This window comes from Capricornis sumatraensis, chromosome 8 (genome assembly GCF_032405125.1).
Source record: "Capricornis sumatraensis isolate serow.1 chromosome 8, serow.2, whole genome shotgun sequence".
In the NCBI taxonomy this organism is placed as follows: Eukaryota; Metazoa; Chordata; class Mammalia; order Artiodactyla; family Bovidae; genus Capricornis; species Capricornis sumatraensis.
The window spans coordinates 77,409,018-77,427,523 of NC_091076.1; the positions used below are offsets into that span (position 1 = coordinate 77,409,018).

The window sequence follows — 18,506 nt, forward strand, 5'->3', positions numbered from 1 at the left end:
TGGATTGAGGATATGGCTGGCACTGCTGCTGCTACTGCTGCTAAGTCGCTTCAGTCGTGTCTGACTGCCACTTCCTATTAATAGCTGTATATGTACATGAAAAACATCAGTTCACCAACCTGAGCTTCAGTCTTCCTACCTGTAAGATGGAGTTAATGATGGTTAACAGATATGGAGACTATGTGTTATTTACCTATAGCTGTGGAACAAATTATTCTACAACTCAATTGTCTGAAACAGTAAACCCTTATTATCTCATGGTTTCTGTGAATCAGAAATATAGAAGCAGCTAAAATGGGTGTTTCTGGCTCAGAGTTTCTGGTGAGGATGTTGTCCAGATGTAGGTCAGGGTTGTAGACATCTAAGGGCTAGTGGATCAGCTTCCAAGATTCCAAGATAGCTCACTGAAATGTCTGGCTGGCTGGTTGGTGTCGGCTGATGGCAGGAGCCCTCAACTTCTCGAAAAGTGGACCTTCTCCATTGGGCTACTTGACTGTCAGGACATGGTGGCTGGCCTCCTCCAGAGTGAGTGATCCAAGAGAGGGAGGTGGAAGCCACACTGCCTTTCACTACCTCGCTCTGAAGTCACACACCATACTCACAATATCCCATTGATTACACTCTTTGTGACCCCATGGACTATAGCATGCCAGGCTCCTTGTCCATGGGATTCTCCAGGCAATAATACTGGAGTGGGTTGCCATTCCCTTGTCCAGGGATCTTCCTGACCCATGGATCGAACTTGTGTCTCTTGCATCTCCTGCATTGGCAGGCAGATTCTTTACTACTGCAACACCTGGGAATCCCATTGATTACACGGATCATTGTGGAAAAGCACGACACTGTGATACCAGCTGGGGAGGTTCACTGGGAGCTGATTTGGAGACCAGCTACCACACACATGGGCACAGTTAATTCAATAGCCCCACAAGGTAGATACTCATAATAATCTCATCTTGAAGATGAGGAAACAGAGGTGTACAAACATGAAGTAACTTGGCCAGATTTATAGGATGGTAAGTGATCCAAACTCAGGTAGTCAGACTCCAGAAGTGAGCTCTCAGCTACTGGTTAAAAATAATAATAATAATTAATTAGGTTGCAATAGATCTTAGTTGCAGGACATGGGATCTTTAGTTGCAGCATGCAAACTCTTATTTTCGGTATGTTGGATTTAGTCCCCTGACCAGGGATGGAACCCAAGCCCCCTGCATTGGGAGCTTAGAGTCTTAGCCACTGGACCACCTGGGATGTCCCAGAGCTACTGTTCTGTAAAGGCCCTCAGCTCCATTATGAGCCTGTCGGAATATGGAAGATTTAAGACTGCTTCCACTTTGGAAAGAAAACTGTCAGATAGATACAAGGTGGTGGGCTGGTGACTCCATTAACTAGTGAGCAAATGTAAACTGGAAAAGAATGAGACCTCAGGGTCCTGGGAGATGGAGATGGGGTAATAGAACAAGAGGCTGTTACTCAAGGGTCTGGGGAGAGCTAACTATGTGGGGCCAGGGAGTGTCACTTGGGGAGGGGGCAGGGGTGGGTTCACCAGGAGAACACTTATGGATTAAGTTTAGAAACTCCCATCCCCATCACTCCCATCAAAGGAGCTCCTGATGTCAAAAATCTCCTTTGCTTCACTCTATCCAGATGACTCTGACTCGTCCATTTGTTCAACAAAGGTTACTGAGCACTTATCATATGAGTCAGACACCATACTGGGCATGAAGGACATAGCAATGCCCAGACAAGATGAAGTCATATTCTACCTGGCGCTTGGAATCTAGCAGGAGAGATAAGACAAGTTACTGGCAAATTCTATCAGAGCAATGAGTGCAATGAGAAGAAAGCACAAGGATCTTAGGGTGCAGGGGAAGAGTCCAGACTAGATTAGGGTAGGCTGCCTGAACTTAGCAAGGCCAGATTTGGAGAAGGGTGGGAAGACTTTCAAGAAGAGGGAATAGTCATGCAAAGGCTCAGAGGAGAGAGAGAACCAGAATGTTGGGGGACTTTCCTCTGCTGAGAGGTTGATGTGGTCAGGGAGAAGGGGAAAAGCTCAGTGATCTCAGGGATCAGGGCAGCAAGGGAGAAGGCAGAGGCACCAGCATGGTTCCTGATGAAGGACGGGTCCTACCTGTCTGCCAAACCCAAGGTGGGGGAGGGGAGATTGGCCACTGGGCCGCCATCTCTGCTTGTCCTCCTGGTTCTCTGCCCTGTGGGGAAAACTTGGCTCTGGTGGTGTGAATGTGCTCATCTTTCTTGGATGCAGAGCCTGCAGGGCCAGGCAGAAGTTGGGGAAAGGCAGATGGAGAGGGTGGAGGGGGTGGTGCTCTGGGCCTCCAAGTTTAAGTGTTAGCTGGATGCCCCATCTCAGCCGGGAGGCAGGCCTCCCGAGGCGGGGGTTAGAATCATCAGGCTCTGCTCCTCCATACCCCATCATCTTTATTGGCAAAGGTGGGGGAGGAGAGAAGCTTAACTCCAAAAATAAGAAACAAAGGGGGATACAGAGGACTCTGATTTCCTGCGTTTTTTTCCCAAGTCAAAGACAAAGGTGGGTGGAGCCTCTGCCTCTGGTTTCCTGCTGGAGCACAGAGGAACCAGGCCAAGAGTCCAGTCAGGAGCGCCCCCTCCTCAGTCTCCTCTCCATCCCACACCAAGGCCAGCAGGGCAGCCTCTCTCCCCTGAGCCAATGGTCACAGCCTCTTCCTTGAGTTCCCTCCTTTTTCTCTCTCACCTTTTCCCAGCCTCTTTACACCTCGGGTTGGTTCTGTCACTCTCCTGTTAAAACTTTTCAGGGGGTACCAAAGCCCTAAGGAAAGGCCTGAGTTTCCTGAGCCTGTTCTGCAAGGCCCTGCAGACTGAACCCAACCAGGTCAGGGATCGTGCCAGCTTGTTCACCTGGGTCCCCAGAACCTGGCACAGTGAAAGCCTGCTGGAAGGATGATCTGACACCTAGTTTGGCTTCTGCCAGCCTCTCCGGCTGCATCGGCCTTCATATCCCACCATGTGCTCCACACGCATGTATTCATTCATTCAATACCCAGAGGACTTCCCGTGCACCCAGATCTGTGAGGACACTGGACATCCAGAGGAAAATCAGGTTTCACCTGCTCTTTCCTGAAGATGCTCATGGAACTGCTGTGTTTCCCATCAAGAAACTGGACAAGGGACTTCCCTGGTGGTCCAGCGGTTAAGAATCTGCTTGCCGATGGAGGGGACACAGGTTCGATCTCTGCGCCAGGAAGATCCCACATGCCACAGGGTAACTAAGCCCACTGGCCACAACTACTGAGCCTGTGCTCTATAATTTGCGAAACTTAGAGCTCATGCTCTGCAGTGAGAAGTCACTGCAATAAGCCCAACCACCACAACTAGAGAGTAGCCCCCTCTCTCAGCAACTAGAGAAAGCCCTCCCGCAGCAACAAAGACCCAGTACAGCTAAAAATAAATAAATAAAAATTTGGGAAAAAAGAAGAATCTCAACCAAACAAAAAAATGTTGAGTGAAAGAAGCCAAATGCAAACAATAAAGCGTGTGATTCTGTTGACCGAAAGGTCAAGAGCAGGCAGAAACCATCTCTGGGTTTTATAAATGGGAATAGTAATTGCTGGAGATTTCCCTGGCGATCTAGCAGTCAGGACTCCACACTTTCCACTGCCCAGGGCTCAGCAGTTAGACTGAGCAGACTTCATAGACAATACGCACCATACCTATTATAGGCCTACATTGTCCCAGGTACCTCAGGACACCTGACAGATCCAGCCCCTCCCGTGTGGAGCCAGTCCACAGCAAATCAGAGAAGAGACATGTGCAGGGAGCAATCACATCTGTTATCTGCCCTGGTGGGAGGGCAAGAGAGCTGGCAAGAAAACCACAGGAGGAGAACTGTGAACTACGATTTTCCCATCAGTGCTGGAGTTTTCCATATGTTTACCAAGATGAGGGGGCTTTGCCCCCCACGGGACTCTGGAGACTGCATCTGCTATGCTCACACATCTATCCCTGGGACAGAAGGACACAGGCCAGATAGCCTAAGACTGGTCCTGAGACCCGTGAGGGAAAGGAAGAGGGCTTACTGCTTCTCAGAGCCTTCTTGGAGCCAGACTGTCCTGCCCCACAGGGCAAGCAGAAGTGTACAGAACCCTGGTGTCAGCAGAGGTAACAGGTGGGAGGGGCCAGAAGGAGGCCAGGAAGTGCCAGAGATGGGAAGTTGTGCCCTGAGGTATGGAGCGCTGCCCTGGATCACCAAGACCAGGTACCAAGCTGGAATTGGGCTGAGGAGCCACTCAGAAGCTGTCTCCGCCCCACTTGCTCCAGAGCCCCCCTGCCCCGTTCCACCCTGGGGAGCTCCCCAAAAGGTCCATTTCGGGGGCAGCACATGAGACTGGGAAAGGACATTCAGAGCAGGGGGAAAAGGCCAAGGGCTTTAGTCTTAGAGACTCGGTGCGGTCTGGAGCTGACTACCTGCGCCACCATCAACACCTCGGTCGTAGCGCCATTTCACAGCCCAGAAAGCTGCGCCAGGCCGGCTTTCTGCATCAGAGTGCCATGAAGCCCTCTCAGGGACTCTGTCCGGTTTAGCTTTATCCCCGGGCCCTGGGCGGGTCTCTCTACCAGGGGTTATTCATTTCGTGGGTGGGGCCCTGGTTGAGGCAGGTGGAGGATTCGGTTGAAGGGGGCACGGGGCAGGGGTGAAGGGAGAACGAGACACCGAGGAGGAAGTCTGGGGAGGGGTGAGAAGTTCTTTGGAGAAGTGTGGAAAGAGGGTGGGAAGGTGGAGAGAGGGTGGGAAGGGGGCGAGCAAAGGACCGGCGAGGGGAGGCCCCCCCAGCGTCTGGCCTGGCTGGCCGGCCGCCAGCATCAACCCCCACCTCCCCCGCCCCCCATCCCTCGGGGAACCCGGGCCAAGCCGCCAGGCCCCGCCCCGCGGCTTCGGTCCTGCCCTCCCCGGGATTTAGTCCCGGCAGCTTGGGCGGCTCCCCAGCCGCTGCTTCCGCCTCCGCCAGGTGAGGGTCGGGAGAGGCAGGGGCTCTGGGGGCCGGGCTGGCGGGGCGGCCTTCGTTTGGGGGCGCGTCTGGCGGTGCGAGCCTCCCCTCCCCGGTCCTTCTCCTCCGCGGCCACGTCTCCTCCTGTCCCCCATCTCGCGCTGTCCGTCCCCTTCTCACCTTGCCACTGGGCCCGATGTCTTAGCTATCCTGGCTTTCTCCTCCCGCCGCCCCTGCTCTGGCCCGCGATTCCTCGCCACCTCCGAGCGTCTCTCGGGACCCAGCCTAGGGCCCTCCGCTTCCTCCGGGCTTAACTAAGTTAGGGGTGCGAGGGGGGCAGGTGTGTGTGAGGGTGAGTGTGTGCGCAGACAGCCGGCGCCGAGAGCCTTATTGAATAAAGACTGGTGGAGTTGCCTGGGACTCACGTGTGCCGGCCGGGCTCTGTCTTGGGATCTGAGCTCAGGTGGGTGGGGAAGGGACTGTGTACCTGGCAGCCTGGGTGTCTCTGAGCAGTACCTGAGGTTTACCGCCCGTCACAAATGCCCGATTTGATTTCACATGTTGCTGCCTAGGGTGTGGAAGAGGCAATGACTCTGGGCGGCTCTGGGCAGAGGGGGCAGCCTACCGGCATATCTCAGGTACATGTGGACACCAAAGCTTGATGTCTTGTGTGCTGTGTTTGTGTAGACCTGGGTGTCTCACACGTGAGGGCTGGTGAATCTTGGAGGCAGTAAACTCAACATGTCTCAAGGAGGATGTGTGTGAGGGGTACGTGGCAGGAATCCTGGTGTCTTGCGGCAACTAGTATATGGCTCAGCTGGGAGTGGACATGTATCATGTGTCTCTGGTGTCTTTTGCATCACATTTCTAGGGGATCTATAGGTGTGACATGTGTGTGTGTTGTACCTCTGTGTCTGAAGTGTGGTTAGTGTATCTGGGCATCTCTGGAGTGTATGTGGTGGATCAGAATGTCTCTGGTGTACCTGAGTGGGTGTGTACAAGGGTGCACCTCAAGTCTAAGAGGCAGTATATCTGAGTGGCCTAGGGGTACAGGCAGGGCTTCCCAGGTGGCACTAGTAGTAAAGAACCCACCTGCCAGTGCAGAAGACATAAGAGATGCGGGTTCCATCCCTGGGTCAGGAAGATTCCCTGGAGGAGGGCATGGCAACCCACTCTAGTATTCTTGCCTGGAGAATTCCAAGGACAGAGGAGCCTGGTGGGTTACAGTCCATAGGGTTGCAAAGAGTTGGACATGACTGAAGCAACTTAGCATACACGGGGGTACAGGCAGTGTGCCATATCTCAGAGCGGGGCCACACACCTGAAGTCTGCTAGGTGCTAAAATCTTAGGTGTGAGGAGAACGTTCTTCCTGGGTGGGGTTTGTGTGTATGAGGGGCAGGATTCCTGGCTGACCCTGAGATCCCTCCCTCTGTACCTGAGTGTTTCTGAGGGTTGGAGGGTGGAGCTGGTGACCATGTCTCTGGTGCCTGAGTGTCTCAGGTGACTACCCTGGACCATGTGACTGGAGGATGGGGCCTCACAGGGGTCCCTCCTCCAGACATGCTCCCCGAGGCGGGTTCCCTGTGGCTGCTGCAGCTGCTCCGAGACCTCCAGCTGGCCCAGTTTTACCGGCCCATCCTGGAGGAGCTTAACGTGACTCGGCCGGAGCACTTCGACTTTGTAAGAGCTGAAGATCTGGATGGCATTGGCATGGGCCGGCCTGGTGAGAGTCCCCTGCCCCTAGGCCCTACTGTTTCCTTCCCCAGCCTGTTAGTTGCGACTCTCCTCCAACCACCACACACCCCAGCCTTCTTCTTGTAAATCTCTTGCATCCTGCTCCCTGCCGCCCCCATTACCCCATCCCTCTGATTCTGGCCTCCCTCAGCCCAACGTAGACTGGCTGAAGCTCTGAAGAGGCACCGTTCGGGGCTCAAGTCTAAGAACTGGGTCTACAAGGTGTGTGTTTTGGGGTGGGGGCAAGAGGCTTTTCAGGGCCAGCTCAGGCCTGGGCAGGGGGCAGGCTGAGTGGCAGAGAAGAGTGTAAACAGAGTTCCACACACCTGATTTCCCATCCTTGTTTCAGATCCTTGGGGGCTTTGCCTCTGGGCAGAAGGAGACCACCCCACCCTCAGATAGCCTTCCATCCCTCCCTGAGCCAGATGGGAGACTCAAGTGTCTGATCCCCGACCGGGCTGTGTGCCGAGGGGAGCTTCTGGGCTCCGGCTGCTTTGGCATGGTGCACCGAGGGCTGTGGACACTACCCAGTGGCCAGACTGTGAGTGTCCAGGGAACCTACTTCATTCTGGGATCTTGGGCCAGCTGCCCCCTCTCTGAGGGCCCTCTCTGCTCTGGCCTTGGCTTAACTGTTTGCTCCTGTGCCTTACGGTGCTTCCCCCCACACCCAGGTCCCAGTGGCTGTCAAGTCCCTCCGGGTGGGTCCTGAAGGTCCCGAGGGCACTGAGCTAGAGGACTTCCTGAGAGAAGTGTCCGTCATGATGAACTTGGAGCATCCACACGTGCTGCGTCTGCACGGCCTTGTACTAGGCCAGCCTCTGCAGATGGTGAGCAAACCCCGATGCTGGCACCTGGGACAGTCCCCAGGCCGATGGGCTACAGGAGGGTGAGCGCTAGGGTCTCATGGGGATGGACCACCACTCACACCGACGTGCTCCTGCAGGTGATGGAGCTGGCGCCCCTGGGCTCCCTGCACGCGCGTCTGACGGCCCCAGCCCCCACGCCCCCGCTGGCCCTGGCCTTGCTCTGTCTCTTCCTGCGGCAGGTGGCGGGGGCCATGGCGTACCTGGGGGCCCGTGGGCTGGTCCACAGAGACCTGGCCACGCGCAACCTGCTACTGGCTTCACCGCGCATCATCAAGGTGGCTGACTTCGGGCTGGTGCGACCGCTGGGCGGCTCCCGGGGCCACTACATCATGGGTGGGCCCCGCCGCATCCCCTTTGCATGGTGAGAACCTGGGCGGTAGGGCAGGATCTGGGGGCAGGAGCCGAGGGGATGGTCCTCTGAGGGAGGCGGGGACTAGAGGAGTCTTCCGGTCTGGAAGGGCAGAGAAAGGAGGACTTTGGAAGGAACACAGGCCGGCGGGCCGCATTAAGGGGGCGTGCCCAGTGGCAGGTGGGCGCTCCGGGCACACACCCTGTGCACACATCCAGCCCCCTTCAGCTCCGCTTCCGCAGGTGTGCGCCCGAAAGCCTGCGCCACGGGGCCTTCTCATCTGCCTCGGACGTGTGGATGTATGGGGTGACGCTGTGGGAGATGTTCGCTGGGGGCGAGGAGCCCTGGGCCGGGGTCCCGCCATACCTCATCCTGCAACGGCTGGAGAAGGACCGAGCCCGCCTGCCCAGGCCTCCTCTCTGCTCCAGGGCCCTCTACACCCTGGCCTTGCGCTGCTGGGCCTACCACCCTGCTGACCGGCCCACCTTTTCCGACCTAGAGGGGCTGCTCCAAGAGGTGGGAGCTTCTGTCTCCCCGGAAACCCCCAATCTCTCTTGCCTCTGTTTTCTTTCCCAGGGTCCCATGCACAAGATGGACGTATACTGACTCCCAGTTTGGGGTCTGGGACCTGATTCTGAACAAAGCAGATTCATTCCCCACCTTTAGGGTCCTCAGAGCCCCAGGGAGACAGCTGAGGTCTAGTTTATGCTGGCTGGGGGCTGGGGAAGAGAGAGGGGAGCCCAGAGAGGCAGGATGCAGTGGGTGTTTGACAGACAGAGGAAAGGTTAAGTGTGGGAGGGGGAAGTACAGTGACCAAGGTGGCAGAGGCACTTTCGGGGTGCACCAAGGAGGGACTTATAAGACATGGTAAATAACCGGTGTTAGCACTGAGAGTGCTTGGTGTGTGTAAGATACCGTACTAAGTGCTCTCCATGTATCCTGATGCATCTTCACTCATTCAGTCCTTACAACAACCCAGCTCGATCTTAGGGAGGGGGCAGTTAAGACACTGAGTTTAAGTGATTTGCCTAAGAAAGTGGAGGAATGGAGAGCTGAACCAGTCACTGACTGCAGAGCTGTGCCCTAAATCACTATATACTCTAACATTAAAGGAGTTTAGTTCTTAACTCTGAGGACATCTAGGGGCCACGGAAGGGTTGTGAGCAGGAGAGTTATAGGCCATCCTTAGATATATGTCACTCTGGTTTCCTTGGTGGTATTAGTGGTAAAGAACCCACCTGCCATGCAGGTGACTAAGAGACATGGGTTCTGTCCCTGGGCTGGGAAAATAGCCTGGAGGAGGGCATGGCAACCCACTCCAGTATTCTTGCCTGGAGAACCCTATGAACAGAGGAGCCTGGTGGGCTACAGTCCATAGGGTCACAAAGAGTTGAATACAACTGAAGCAACTTAGCATAGCACACACTCTGGTTTGGTGCAAAAATGGATTAGAAGGATGAGGCTGAAGATGGGAAGACCAGTAGACTGCAATGACTGTGAAGCAGATGTGAGATGAAGAGGTCTGGATGAAGGTGGAGGCAGTGGAGAATTCCCAGAGGTCCTTGGGAGGCAGATCTGATGGGCCTGGGTATGGAGTGAAAGTGTACAGGGTGACTCCCCCCTTGACCCCCCTAGATAGAGGCAGGGTCCCCTTTTTTACTTCCTGACCCCTGGGCTGTGTCCAGCTTGGCATGGAATCCAGGTCTGCTACCACTGGATTACAACCGAGAGACAGGGACCATCCCCCCCTGGGCCCAGGACACACCTGGTAGGGGTTTGCTTGATGGGTGCATGAAGAGTCTCTCCTCTGTTCCCATGACATTACCCTTGTGACTCATGCCACAAGCCCAGCTACCCTTTCCTCCTATCTCTACAGGCCTGGCCTCCTGAGGGACGTTGTGTGAGGGAGGTCATGGAGCCTGGTGCCCTGAGGATGGAACCTGGTGACCCCATCACTATCATCGAGGGCAGGTGAGGGTCTCATGCCTCCCACCCAGCCCCAGGAGGACTCCCTCCCAACCCTCCTGATGCTGGTCCCGGCTCAGCTTCCCCCCAGCTCCTTGAACCCTAGGCCTCTGCCTCCTCTCCCCCCCTGGGCCCCAAGCACTCTACCACAGTCCTGGCCTCCCTGCTAGAGCCACCGCTGGGCCATAGAGCCCTTTTGTGTTAGAGAGAAAAAAGCGTCCCTTCCTCCGGGCAGATGTGGCTCCATAGCGCACAGCTTGTGAGCTGAATGTGGACGGGCCCCAGCCCCCACTCTCCCCTGGGGCCCAGCCCTTTCACCCACGCCTCTTCCCACAGCCCTGACTCCACAACTTGGAAGGGCCAGAACGGTCGCACATTCAAAGTGGGCAGCTTCGCAGCCTCGGCGGTGACACTGGTAGACCTACCAGCCACCCGCCCCGTCCTCAGAGGCACCCCTGCCCGGGGAGAGCGACACCAGAGAAATGCAGATGGGTAAGGACCTGAAAGAGTGGGGGCCAGAGCTAGGCTAGGAACCAACCAAGCCCAGCAACTTTTCTGGAAGGGGAGCCTGTTGGGGAGGTGAAGATGGAGGGGAGAAGAGTGAGGTTGGAGGGAGGTGGGTAAAGATGGAGAGGAGGCTGGACGTGCCTCAGGTCTCAGCCTGCCTGGAGGTCTCAGAGAGGGGAAGCTGGAGGGGAAGGGGTAAAGGTGGAGGGCAGGCTGGAGGTGCCTCAGGTCTCAGCCTGCTTGGAGGCCCCAGAAATTCTTTGGGGGAGGGAACTGCTCTCTGGGGTGGGGGTGGAGAATGAACTGGAATACTCTCTGACAGGGACAGAGGGAAGGCAAAGCTTCAGGATGCCCCTCAGGCTCGGGGCCAGAGAAGGAATGTGATTCTGCAGAGGACTAAAGGTGGGCATGGCGGTGGGGACAGAGCCTACAGGGTCTCCCAGGAGGTCTGGAATCATCCTCTAACAGTGCCCCTTGCTCTGATTGTATCTGTGATCTCCCCACCTATCGGGTCCTGCCCTTCCTCTGCCTGCTGACATGCTGGCTGGACTTCAGGCAGCATCTCCCCCCTGCAGCCCTGGGCTGCTCTCTGGGCCCCCTGGGTGCCTGGATATGGGCATCCATCCTGCACATCTGGGTTCTGCTCCGCCTGGACAGAGGACCACCCCGAGGACAGATAGCCAGAGAAAGAAGGCAGCTGGGCTTCCTCTCAAGTTGTGGTTTCTTTCTCAAATATGCAGGCATTTCCAAGAGTCTGGAGTCTGTTCTTTCCCTGGGTCCCCGTCCCACAGGAGGCGGGTCGAGTCCCCCTGAACTTCGACATGCCAGAACTGGGCCCCAAGGACCCCCAGGCCGGTCACCCCGTCTTCCCATGGCTGCCAGCTCTTCCCAGCCTCCCAGGGAGCAGCCTCCCTGGCCCAAAAGAGAATCTCCCCACAGTCACCCCGTAGGAGCACCTGGAGCCAGCAAAGCCACCATCCCCTCCGGAGGACCCTTGTCTGACCCTGAGCTGCAGAGGAGGGTTATGGAGGTGAGGTCTCCCTGAAGTGGCCCGGTGTCCAGAGGAGCTACAGACTGGAGGAGGGGCCTAAATGAGGCTTCATCCCCGGCAGGTAGAGCTGAGTGTGCACGGAGTCACCCACCAGGAGTGCCAGGCTGCTCTAAGAGCCACCGGGGGAGATGTGGTTTCTGCCATACAGAACCTCAAGGTAAAGTCCGACCCTTCCCCTGGTTCCTGCCCTTCCTGGCCCTGCCCTCTGGCAGTCAGCTGCCTGTCTTCCCACCCCCACAGGTAGAGCAGCTCTTCTACCTCAGCAGCTGGTCCAGAGCAGATTGCCGGCGCATCCTGGAGCGTTACCAGTGGGACCTCTCGGCTGCCAGCCGCTATGTCTTGGCCCGGCCCTGAGCTCCGTTCCTTTGGGCACAGACACCAGACAGACCAAGGGCCTAGCCACATGAGACAAGGCAGAAGCAGAACAAGGTCCCAACAGGCCTGTGGTAGGTACAGGAGGAGGCCAGCATCAGGCACTGTTGTCTCCTCACCTGCCCCTTGGCCTCTGAGGCCACAAGCTCCCTTGGCCATAGGAGGATCTAGTCCACTCTGCCCAACAAGAGGGAATACTTGGAGGAGTGGAGCTGTGGCACATCATACCCACAGGAAGCTTCTGTCACTACAGAAAATGAGCACAAGGCCATTCTGGGTCACGGGAGAAGCCATCCTGAACTGCCATCAGCTACCACACTGTGCTCTGGGGGTAACCATCTTGGATGACTTGGGGAATACAGCCTCAGCTGCCTTGGCGTGGTCTGGGGGCATCATGGATGATGAAAGGGGCTCTCTTAGACTCAAGGACACATGATCTTGGCAGTGTGGATTATGAGATGGGCCAGACCCTGCCCATCACAGCTGTCTTATTTCCCTTTGTCTCTTCCCACACCCAACTCTTTCTCCTACCCTCTCCTATTACAAACATCTTCCAGTGTGCAAAAAGTTACAAAGTTTATATGAATATAACATAAAAAGATACAGCTTCCTTCCTGGGACAAAGGAAGGAATGGGTGGTTAAGGCACAGGAAGTCGCAGCAAGCACCAGCTGAGGGAGAGGAAGTTGGCACTGGGGTCCTGGCCCTAGTGGGGAGGTAGGATGCCCTCAGAGTGCCATTGTCTGAGGCTGAACAAATTGGCCAAGCGGATGTGGGGAAAGGGTGGCCAGGTCCGCCATCTTTGGTGTCTTTCCCACCCCCAGCCCTGTCAGAGAACCCCAGAGTCCTGCGTTCTAAGGCCTCGTCTGGAGCAGAGACCCTGGAAGGGGTTGGAAGGAAGTGGGTAGGGAACATTTGAAAGCCGATATGCCTGCATGCTGAGGGGCCACGGGAGATGTGGCGGGAAGTAGCAGGGGAAGGGCTCTCATACATACCCTTCTGTAGGGGCCACAGGTGAAGGAGGCCAGGGGAGCAGGGGAGGGATGGGGCACCAAGCCCCCAGCCTCGCAGGCTTCCCTGTCTCTTGCCTGCAGTGTACACAGAGGAAAGGGGCTACCTCTGAGCAGGGGCCAGGGCGAGTGACTATCCTGAATTCTGGTTGAGTTGATGGTCTCCTCACCCAGAGAGGGCCTCTAACTGGTGATGGCAGAGGGCCCAGCGCCTCCTCGCTTCTCGAAGAACATGTAGTCCTGAAGGGAGGGCATGGTCAGCAGGATATCTGGCTGGGCCAGCCTGGCTCAGCTATCAAAACCCAGGTCTGGAACCCCAAACCCCTAAAGACTCTGTCTCTGAACCTCTCCTAGCAGGAGGCCAAGAAGCACTCAGAACCTCTGAGTGAGAGCAGAGGGGTAGTGGGGAGAGGAGCAAGGGCCGCCGACTCACAATGAGGAACGTGGCTCCAAGCAGCACAGCCTTCACCCTCACGTCCAGGTCCAGCGGGAACTGCAGGCCGAAGTCATCTGTGTCAGTGAGGGCTTCTCGGAGCAGGCCCCCCCACTGCTTGCTGATGCGGCCCACACTGCGGGATTCGTCTGGGGTCTTCACCTGGCAGGAGAGAGGGAGGGAGGGAGATCCCACGTAGAAGGGGTGTGCCTGATCTCTGTCTCCAGTCCCACTTCCACAGTCCCCGGTTATGAACTGTGCAGGCTGTACACATAGTGAATCCTCCCAAAGCCTTTGGGTTCCATGTGACATCTGGGGACACTGACCCACCTGAAGTTACCCTGTGAGTCCACAACAAAAATCGGGGTGGCAACTTGGATCTGTTGCTCTTGAAAGGCCACACGTGACTGCTAAACATAAGTGTTGGGAGAAACAGAAGCACAATACAATCTAATCTCCTTAGCGGATGGCCAGTTGCTAGGTTTGTTTTGGTTACCAAAGTCCTTGCCACCAACAGTTGGTGCAGTTTGTGCCCTGTACAGAGTAGCCTGGCCAGACGGGCTAAAAGAAGCTGCTAAATGCCTGATTGTGCTCAGCCAACCAGGCTGCTAGATGGCCCAGAGGGGTGTCTGTCCTCTTATCTGCAAGGTAGTGAGGGCTCTGTCTAGTGCAGCATGCAAGCCTCATCCTGGGTGGATACAAGTCCATCCAGTGGGAGGAGGGGGCAGCAGAAAGTGGCCTCTGAGGACCAGGGTCTTCACTGGCCTCTCTCAGCCCAGCAGCAACAGGCCCTGCCAATGTGGGTGGTAATTCACAATGACTGCCTGGACTTTATCCTCCGCTCATTCTCCTGTGGCTAGAACTGGAGTGATGTCCTGCCCATCCCCTTCCCCGAAGGTCCTACAGCCCTGGGGCACTTCCTGCAGACCAGTCCCAGGTTGGGCAGGGCCTCTCCCAGCCAGCCCTGTGGTCCCAAGAGCACAACCCCAAATGTGGACCATTCATATTACATAAAAGGAAGATTGACCTGATAACCATGCAGTCTACATATTCCCATCCAGAGATCATCAAGTTATCTCTTTGCCAATGAGTTCCTATCAAAGAAGCTTTCCCCAGGTACCAAGGTGACTCAGTTTTAAAAAGTAACCTTAGGTAGAGCACCTTATCAGAAGGCTTGGAAAGCCTACCAGACTATACCTGTTGTTTCCTCCCTTATCTACACATATAATTATCTCTTAAAGTATTCAAGTGCCTTTATCTTCTAGAAAAGAAGGTGCTTCCCAGGCTTTACTCTTAAATGGTCACCACTTGGATTCTCTAGGCTCTGGGTTGGTAACCAGAATGTATGGTAAGAAGGACATCACCTGGATTTCAGACTAGGGGTGGATGGGTGGACATTTGGCAAGGCAAGCCACAGGATATTAACAAGTGAAATCAGTGCTTGCTCCAGGGCCTGGGCTCACGAACTCACACACACAGGAGCCATGTGGGCCCAGCCCAAGGTACATTCAATAATCATCCTTCACCCTAACTCCAGCCTGGCCTAAGATTATTTTTTTTCTCCCTCAACACAAGGTTGCAGATCGCAATCAGCATTGGCCCTTCAGATGAAATCCTCAGCCATGTTTTATAAGATCCTGGTCCATCTTATTTCTGAGTAGAGAAAAGCCAGCAATGTGGTAGGCATCACAGCAGGTTTGGATTAATGAGCTCTTGACTATCCTGCCTCATGGATGCCTTGGTTTATGAAGGTCCCAGGAATCTCCCCTTATTCCTGATACCTCAAAGTTGGTGTCGGTGCCACAGCCGCACGTCCAGCAGGGCCCCACCACTCTCAGGAGGGTTTGGCGGTCAGCGTCCTGAATGGAGAACTTGGGGATGAAAGGATGCCAGGTCTGTAGAACATGGCCAATGGTGGTGCCCGGTGGAGCCTGGACTTCCATCTGGAGTGGGAAACAGACAGAATCACTGCCCAGCCGGGTACCCTGGCCCCCAAACTCTCACCAGTCTAGCTCTATCATCTGTTTCCCCTCATGAGACCTTCCATCCCCTTCACTAGACCACCTGTCTTCCCTCTCACTAGGCCTCCCATCCCACCTGCTGCTGGCCAACTCCAATCAGAAGACCATCTCATCCCATGCCTCACCCAGGTTCTGCCATCATCACTGGCCAGCCCCTTACCCAAGTTTCTCTCTGGCCCCAGCCTTCCCCTCTCACCTCCTGGAGGCCACACGGACAGCAGCTGCAGCCACAGTGGAGGGGGCGGAGCAGGCGCAGCACCTCTCTGTCCCCGGGGTCCACCAGGCGGACTCGCAGGGGCCGGCGGGCACCACAGCACAGCCGGGCACAGCAGTTGCTCTCCTCCGCCGCCTGACCCAGGGGTTGTCCGGCCCCAGAGCGCAGTTCGTAGCGGTTACAGGTCTCCCAGCCCAAGAGCGCTGCCAAGGGGTGACATGCTGAGGCTCCGACACCAGCGCCTGCCCCAGAGCCCACTATTTGCCCCCGTGATGAGGCCCAACCTATTCCTCCTTCCACTCACTTTCCACCGGCTCAGCCTTCTGGTGAATCAAGATCTGATCAATCTGGAAAGACAGTAGGGGCCAGGCGGACATCAGCTGGCCTGCCTAGTCGCCTGGGTCCCCTCCCAGTCACTCCTCCCTTCCTTCCTCCCTCCCTCCCTCCCACTCACCTGCATCAGGAATTCGAGGCCGGAAGGCACCCCTGGTAATGGCAAGAAGGGGGCAGCTGGTCCCGGGGCCCCAGGGCCAGGCGAGGGGAAGAGAGCAAAGCCCGGCGCAGGGGCAGGCACGTGGGCAGGCACTGGTGCCTGCCCGGGCCCGGACACCTGGCCGGGCCCAGGCCCAGGATGCAGTGCCGGCTCCGGGTATCCAGCAGTCACAGGGTAGGGAGGTGGGGGCGAAGGGGCATACCCTTTGGGGGGCAAGTAGCCTGTGGGGGGGACAAGAGTAGATTAGAAGGGGTCCCTGACTTCATCCCTTTACCCCTTGGCCCACAGGCCGCGAGGCTGCGGGGAAATTGTGATGAGAAGAGAATGAGAAAGATGGGGCGGGGGAGCAGGGCGGCGGCTTCTCGGGGAGGAAGGGAGGGGCCCCACACAGCCAGTCCGAGCACATTCCCGGAGGATGCGTCTGACACCGGGCTACCAAGTCCGTGGGGGGGATAACGGAGACCCTCGACCTTGCGCCCACTTACCTGCCATGGGAGAGAGGCGAGGATTCGCGGGATCTCGGTGTCCCAGAGGTTTAGTTCTAGAAGTGGAGGCAAGCTCGAAGACAGCAGACAGACACAAAGACAGACACAAAGACCGACAGGCAAACGCGGAGAGGCGGCTGCGCCCAGCGCCGGCCCAGGGTCTCTAGGGCGGCGCGTCTGACTCGGGGAGAAACCGAAAGTGTCAGCGGGCAAGGCGGGGGCGCTGGGACCCTGGATTCCCGCAGGGGCCCCAGTACCGCCCCCTCCCTTTGTTCTCCCATTCTCCGCGGAGGCGGCTGTTGGCAGACCGCAGGACAGATGGGCCTGCAGTCACACCGACGACCCGACCTCGAAGGAGGTCTCCTGACCCCTCTGTTCCCCCTGCTCACCTGAAGCCCCTAGAATAGCCCGGGTGCCCAGCACTCGGCGGCCCGAGGAGCTAGTGGAGGCGGGCCCAGAGGTGACTCCGCCCCCGCCCCGTCCAGGCCCCGCCCCTCCCCGCCAGAGCGGCGCGCCTGCGCAGAAAGAATGCTTGCTTTCCGGTGGGGCCGCGGAGCGCAGGCCACCCACTCCGTGGCTTGGCTGGCGTCCCCGCCCTTTCCGCTCGGATGCTGAAGCTCGCCTGGGAGGGCAGCCGGGTGAGACCTAGCCCTGCGACTCCCGCCAGGTCTGCGGGCGGAGAGTGACCAGTGACCCTTGTGGGAGAGAGGGCCGCTCGCGCGGCGCTGGACCCCAGGCTCCTCCTCCTGAGGGCGGTTCGGGCCTCGCTGACGCAGCCAAGCACCCTACACTCTCACCCATTGGCTTTTCCGACTGGCTCCTGGCTCCCCTTCTGCCTCCTTGGGGCTACCTTGCCCGTCTTCTCTACCTGACGCAGCAGTGACCCACTCGGACACTTTGCAATTACAATACTTCCTTCAGGCGCCCCCAGCCACGCGACAGGCCGCCAGACAGTGTCAGTAACGAGCGTGCGAGAGGCGAGGCTAAGGAGGCTGCCCGGACGCAGGCAGGCCTTCCCCAACAGGCATCACTTCCTCGGCTTGGAGTCCTGCGTCTTGGGGGCCTAAAGGCTTAGTGGCAAGAAATGCCCTTTTAGATAAGAATTCGGGCCACGTGCGCAGAAGGCCTTGTGGGAGCTGGGCTTTGGCCCCCAGGGCAGCAGGAGCCCACTGAAAGATTTTACGAAGACGGAGGGAGGTCAGCTATTTTAGAAAACCATTTAAACTTGGTGGTGGAGAACAGAGGCACCTAAGACTGGGTTGTTGCCAATAGTCTGGGGGAGGGGATGGCTGTGATAGTGTAGACAGACGGGAAGCGGCAGACTTTGGCTATATTTAGACAATAGAGAACTTGCTTGAGAGGTGAGATGCAGAGGTGAGGAGTCCAGGATGACTTCTCTTGCCTGTCTGGTGACCAGGCAGATGGGGGTGTCACCCAGCAAGATGAACATAGGGAGAAGCAGGTTTGCCGGCTCCTCTGTCCCTGTTCCTCTGGGCTGGTCCTACAGCTTCAGTCATCATCTGCTTCAAACCCAAGTGCCAGACCTCTCTCCTGGTATCCCTTAGTGCCTCAGATTCTACCTGGCCCAAACCATGCACCAACCTCCACCAAAACACAAACGGAAATTCAGTTATTCAGTGTAGATTTAATGAGCCCCTACTGTATTTCAGACAGGCAATCAAAAAAGGTATGTAGCATTTTTTTAAAAAGTAACAAAAGTCCTAATCTCCCCAGGAAGAAACAATGTACATAAAATACATCAGAAGTCACACTGTGACAAGTGTTATAAGGAAAAATAGAGCAGGGAAAGAAGAATGGTGAGCAGGAGTTGCAATTTTAAAGAGGGTGAAGTAGAAAGGCATCATCACTGAGGTGATGGTTGAGCATTAAGAGGGTTGAGGATTAAGCCATGCCAATTGCTAGGTGAAGAGTTTTTCAGGTAGAGGGGACAAGAGCAAAGGCCCAGAGGTAGAAGTGTACCTTGTTTGTTCAGTTAACCAAAGCCCAGTGTGGCTGCAATGAAA

The 18,506-nt window shown here is 56.4% G+C and overlaps 2 protein-coding genes across 4 annotated transcripts; one reads left to right on the forward strand and one right to left on the reverse strand.

Moving 5' to 3' along the window:
* Positions 1-4,219: 4,219 nt before the first annotated feature.
* Positions 4,220-12,345, forward strand: TNK1 (tyrosine kinase non receptor 1). The gene is made up of 13 exons (XM_068977707.1): positions 4,220-4,252; positions 6,542-6,706; positions 6,869-6,939; positions 7,067-7,258; positions 7,389-7,544; positions 7,661-7,944; positions 8,175-8,448; positions 9,809-9,903; positions 10,234-10,389; positions 10,727-10,806; positions 11,145-11,434; positions 11,517-11,612; positions 11,696-12,345. Exons 1-13 carry the CDS (start codon positions 4,222-4,224, stop codon positions 11,807-11,809), a joined length of 2,004 nt encoding a protein of 667 aa, XP_068833808.1. The 5' UTR covers positions 4,220-4,221; the 3' UTR covers positions 11,810-12,345.
* Positions 12,346-12,475: 130 nt separating this feature from the next.
* On the reverse strand, positions 12,476-16,905 carry PLSCR3 (phospholipid scramblase 3). 3 transcript variants are annotated; one of them, XM_068977596.1, is made up of 8 exons: positions 16,872-16,905; positions 16,483-16,659; positions 15,959-16,218; positions 15,809-15,851; positions 15,487-15,707; positions 15,051-15,212; positions 13,270-13,431; positions 12,476-13,076 (listed from the first exon to the last, which is right to left on the reverse strand). In XM_068977596.1, the coding sequence occupies exons 2-8, from the start codon at positions 16,487-16,489 to the stop codon at positions 13,020-13,022; spliced, it is 912 nt and encodes a 303-aa protein (XP_068833697.1). In that variant the 5' UTR covers positions 16,490-16,659; positions 16,872-16,905; the 3' UTR covers positions 12,476-13,019. The 3 variants fall into 3 exon arrangements, with proteins under 3 accessions (XP_068833697.1, XP_068833698.1, XP_068833696.1); XM_068977597.1 differs by having other exon boundaries at positions 12,476-12,914; positions 13,007-13,076; positions 16,483-16,901; XM_068977595.1 differs by having other exon boundaries at positions 16,483-16,901.
* Positions 16,906-18,506: the final 1,601 nt, after the last annotated feature.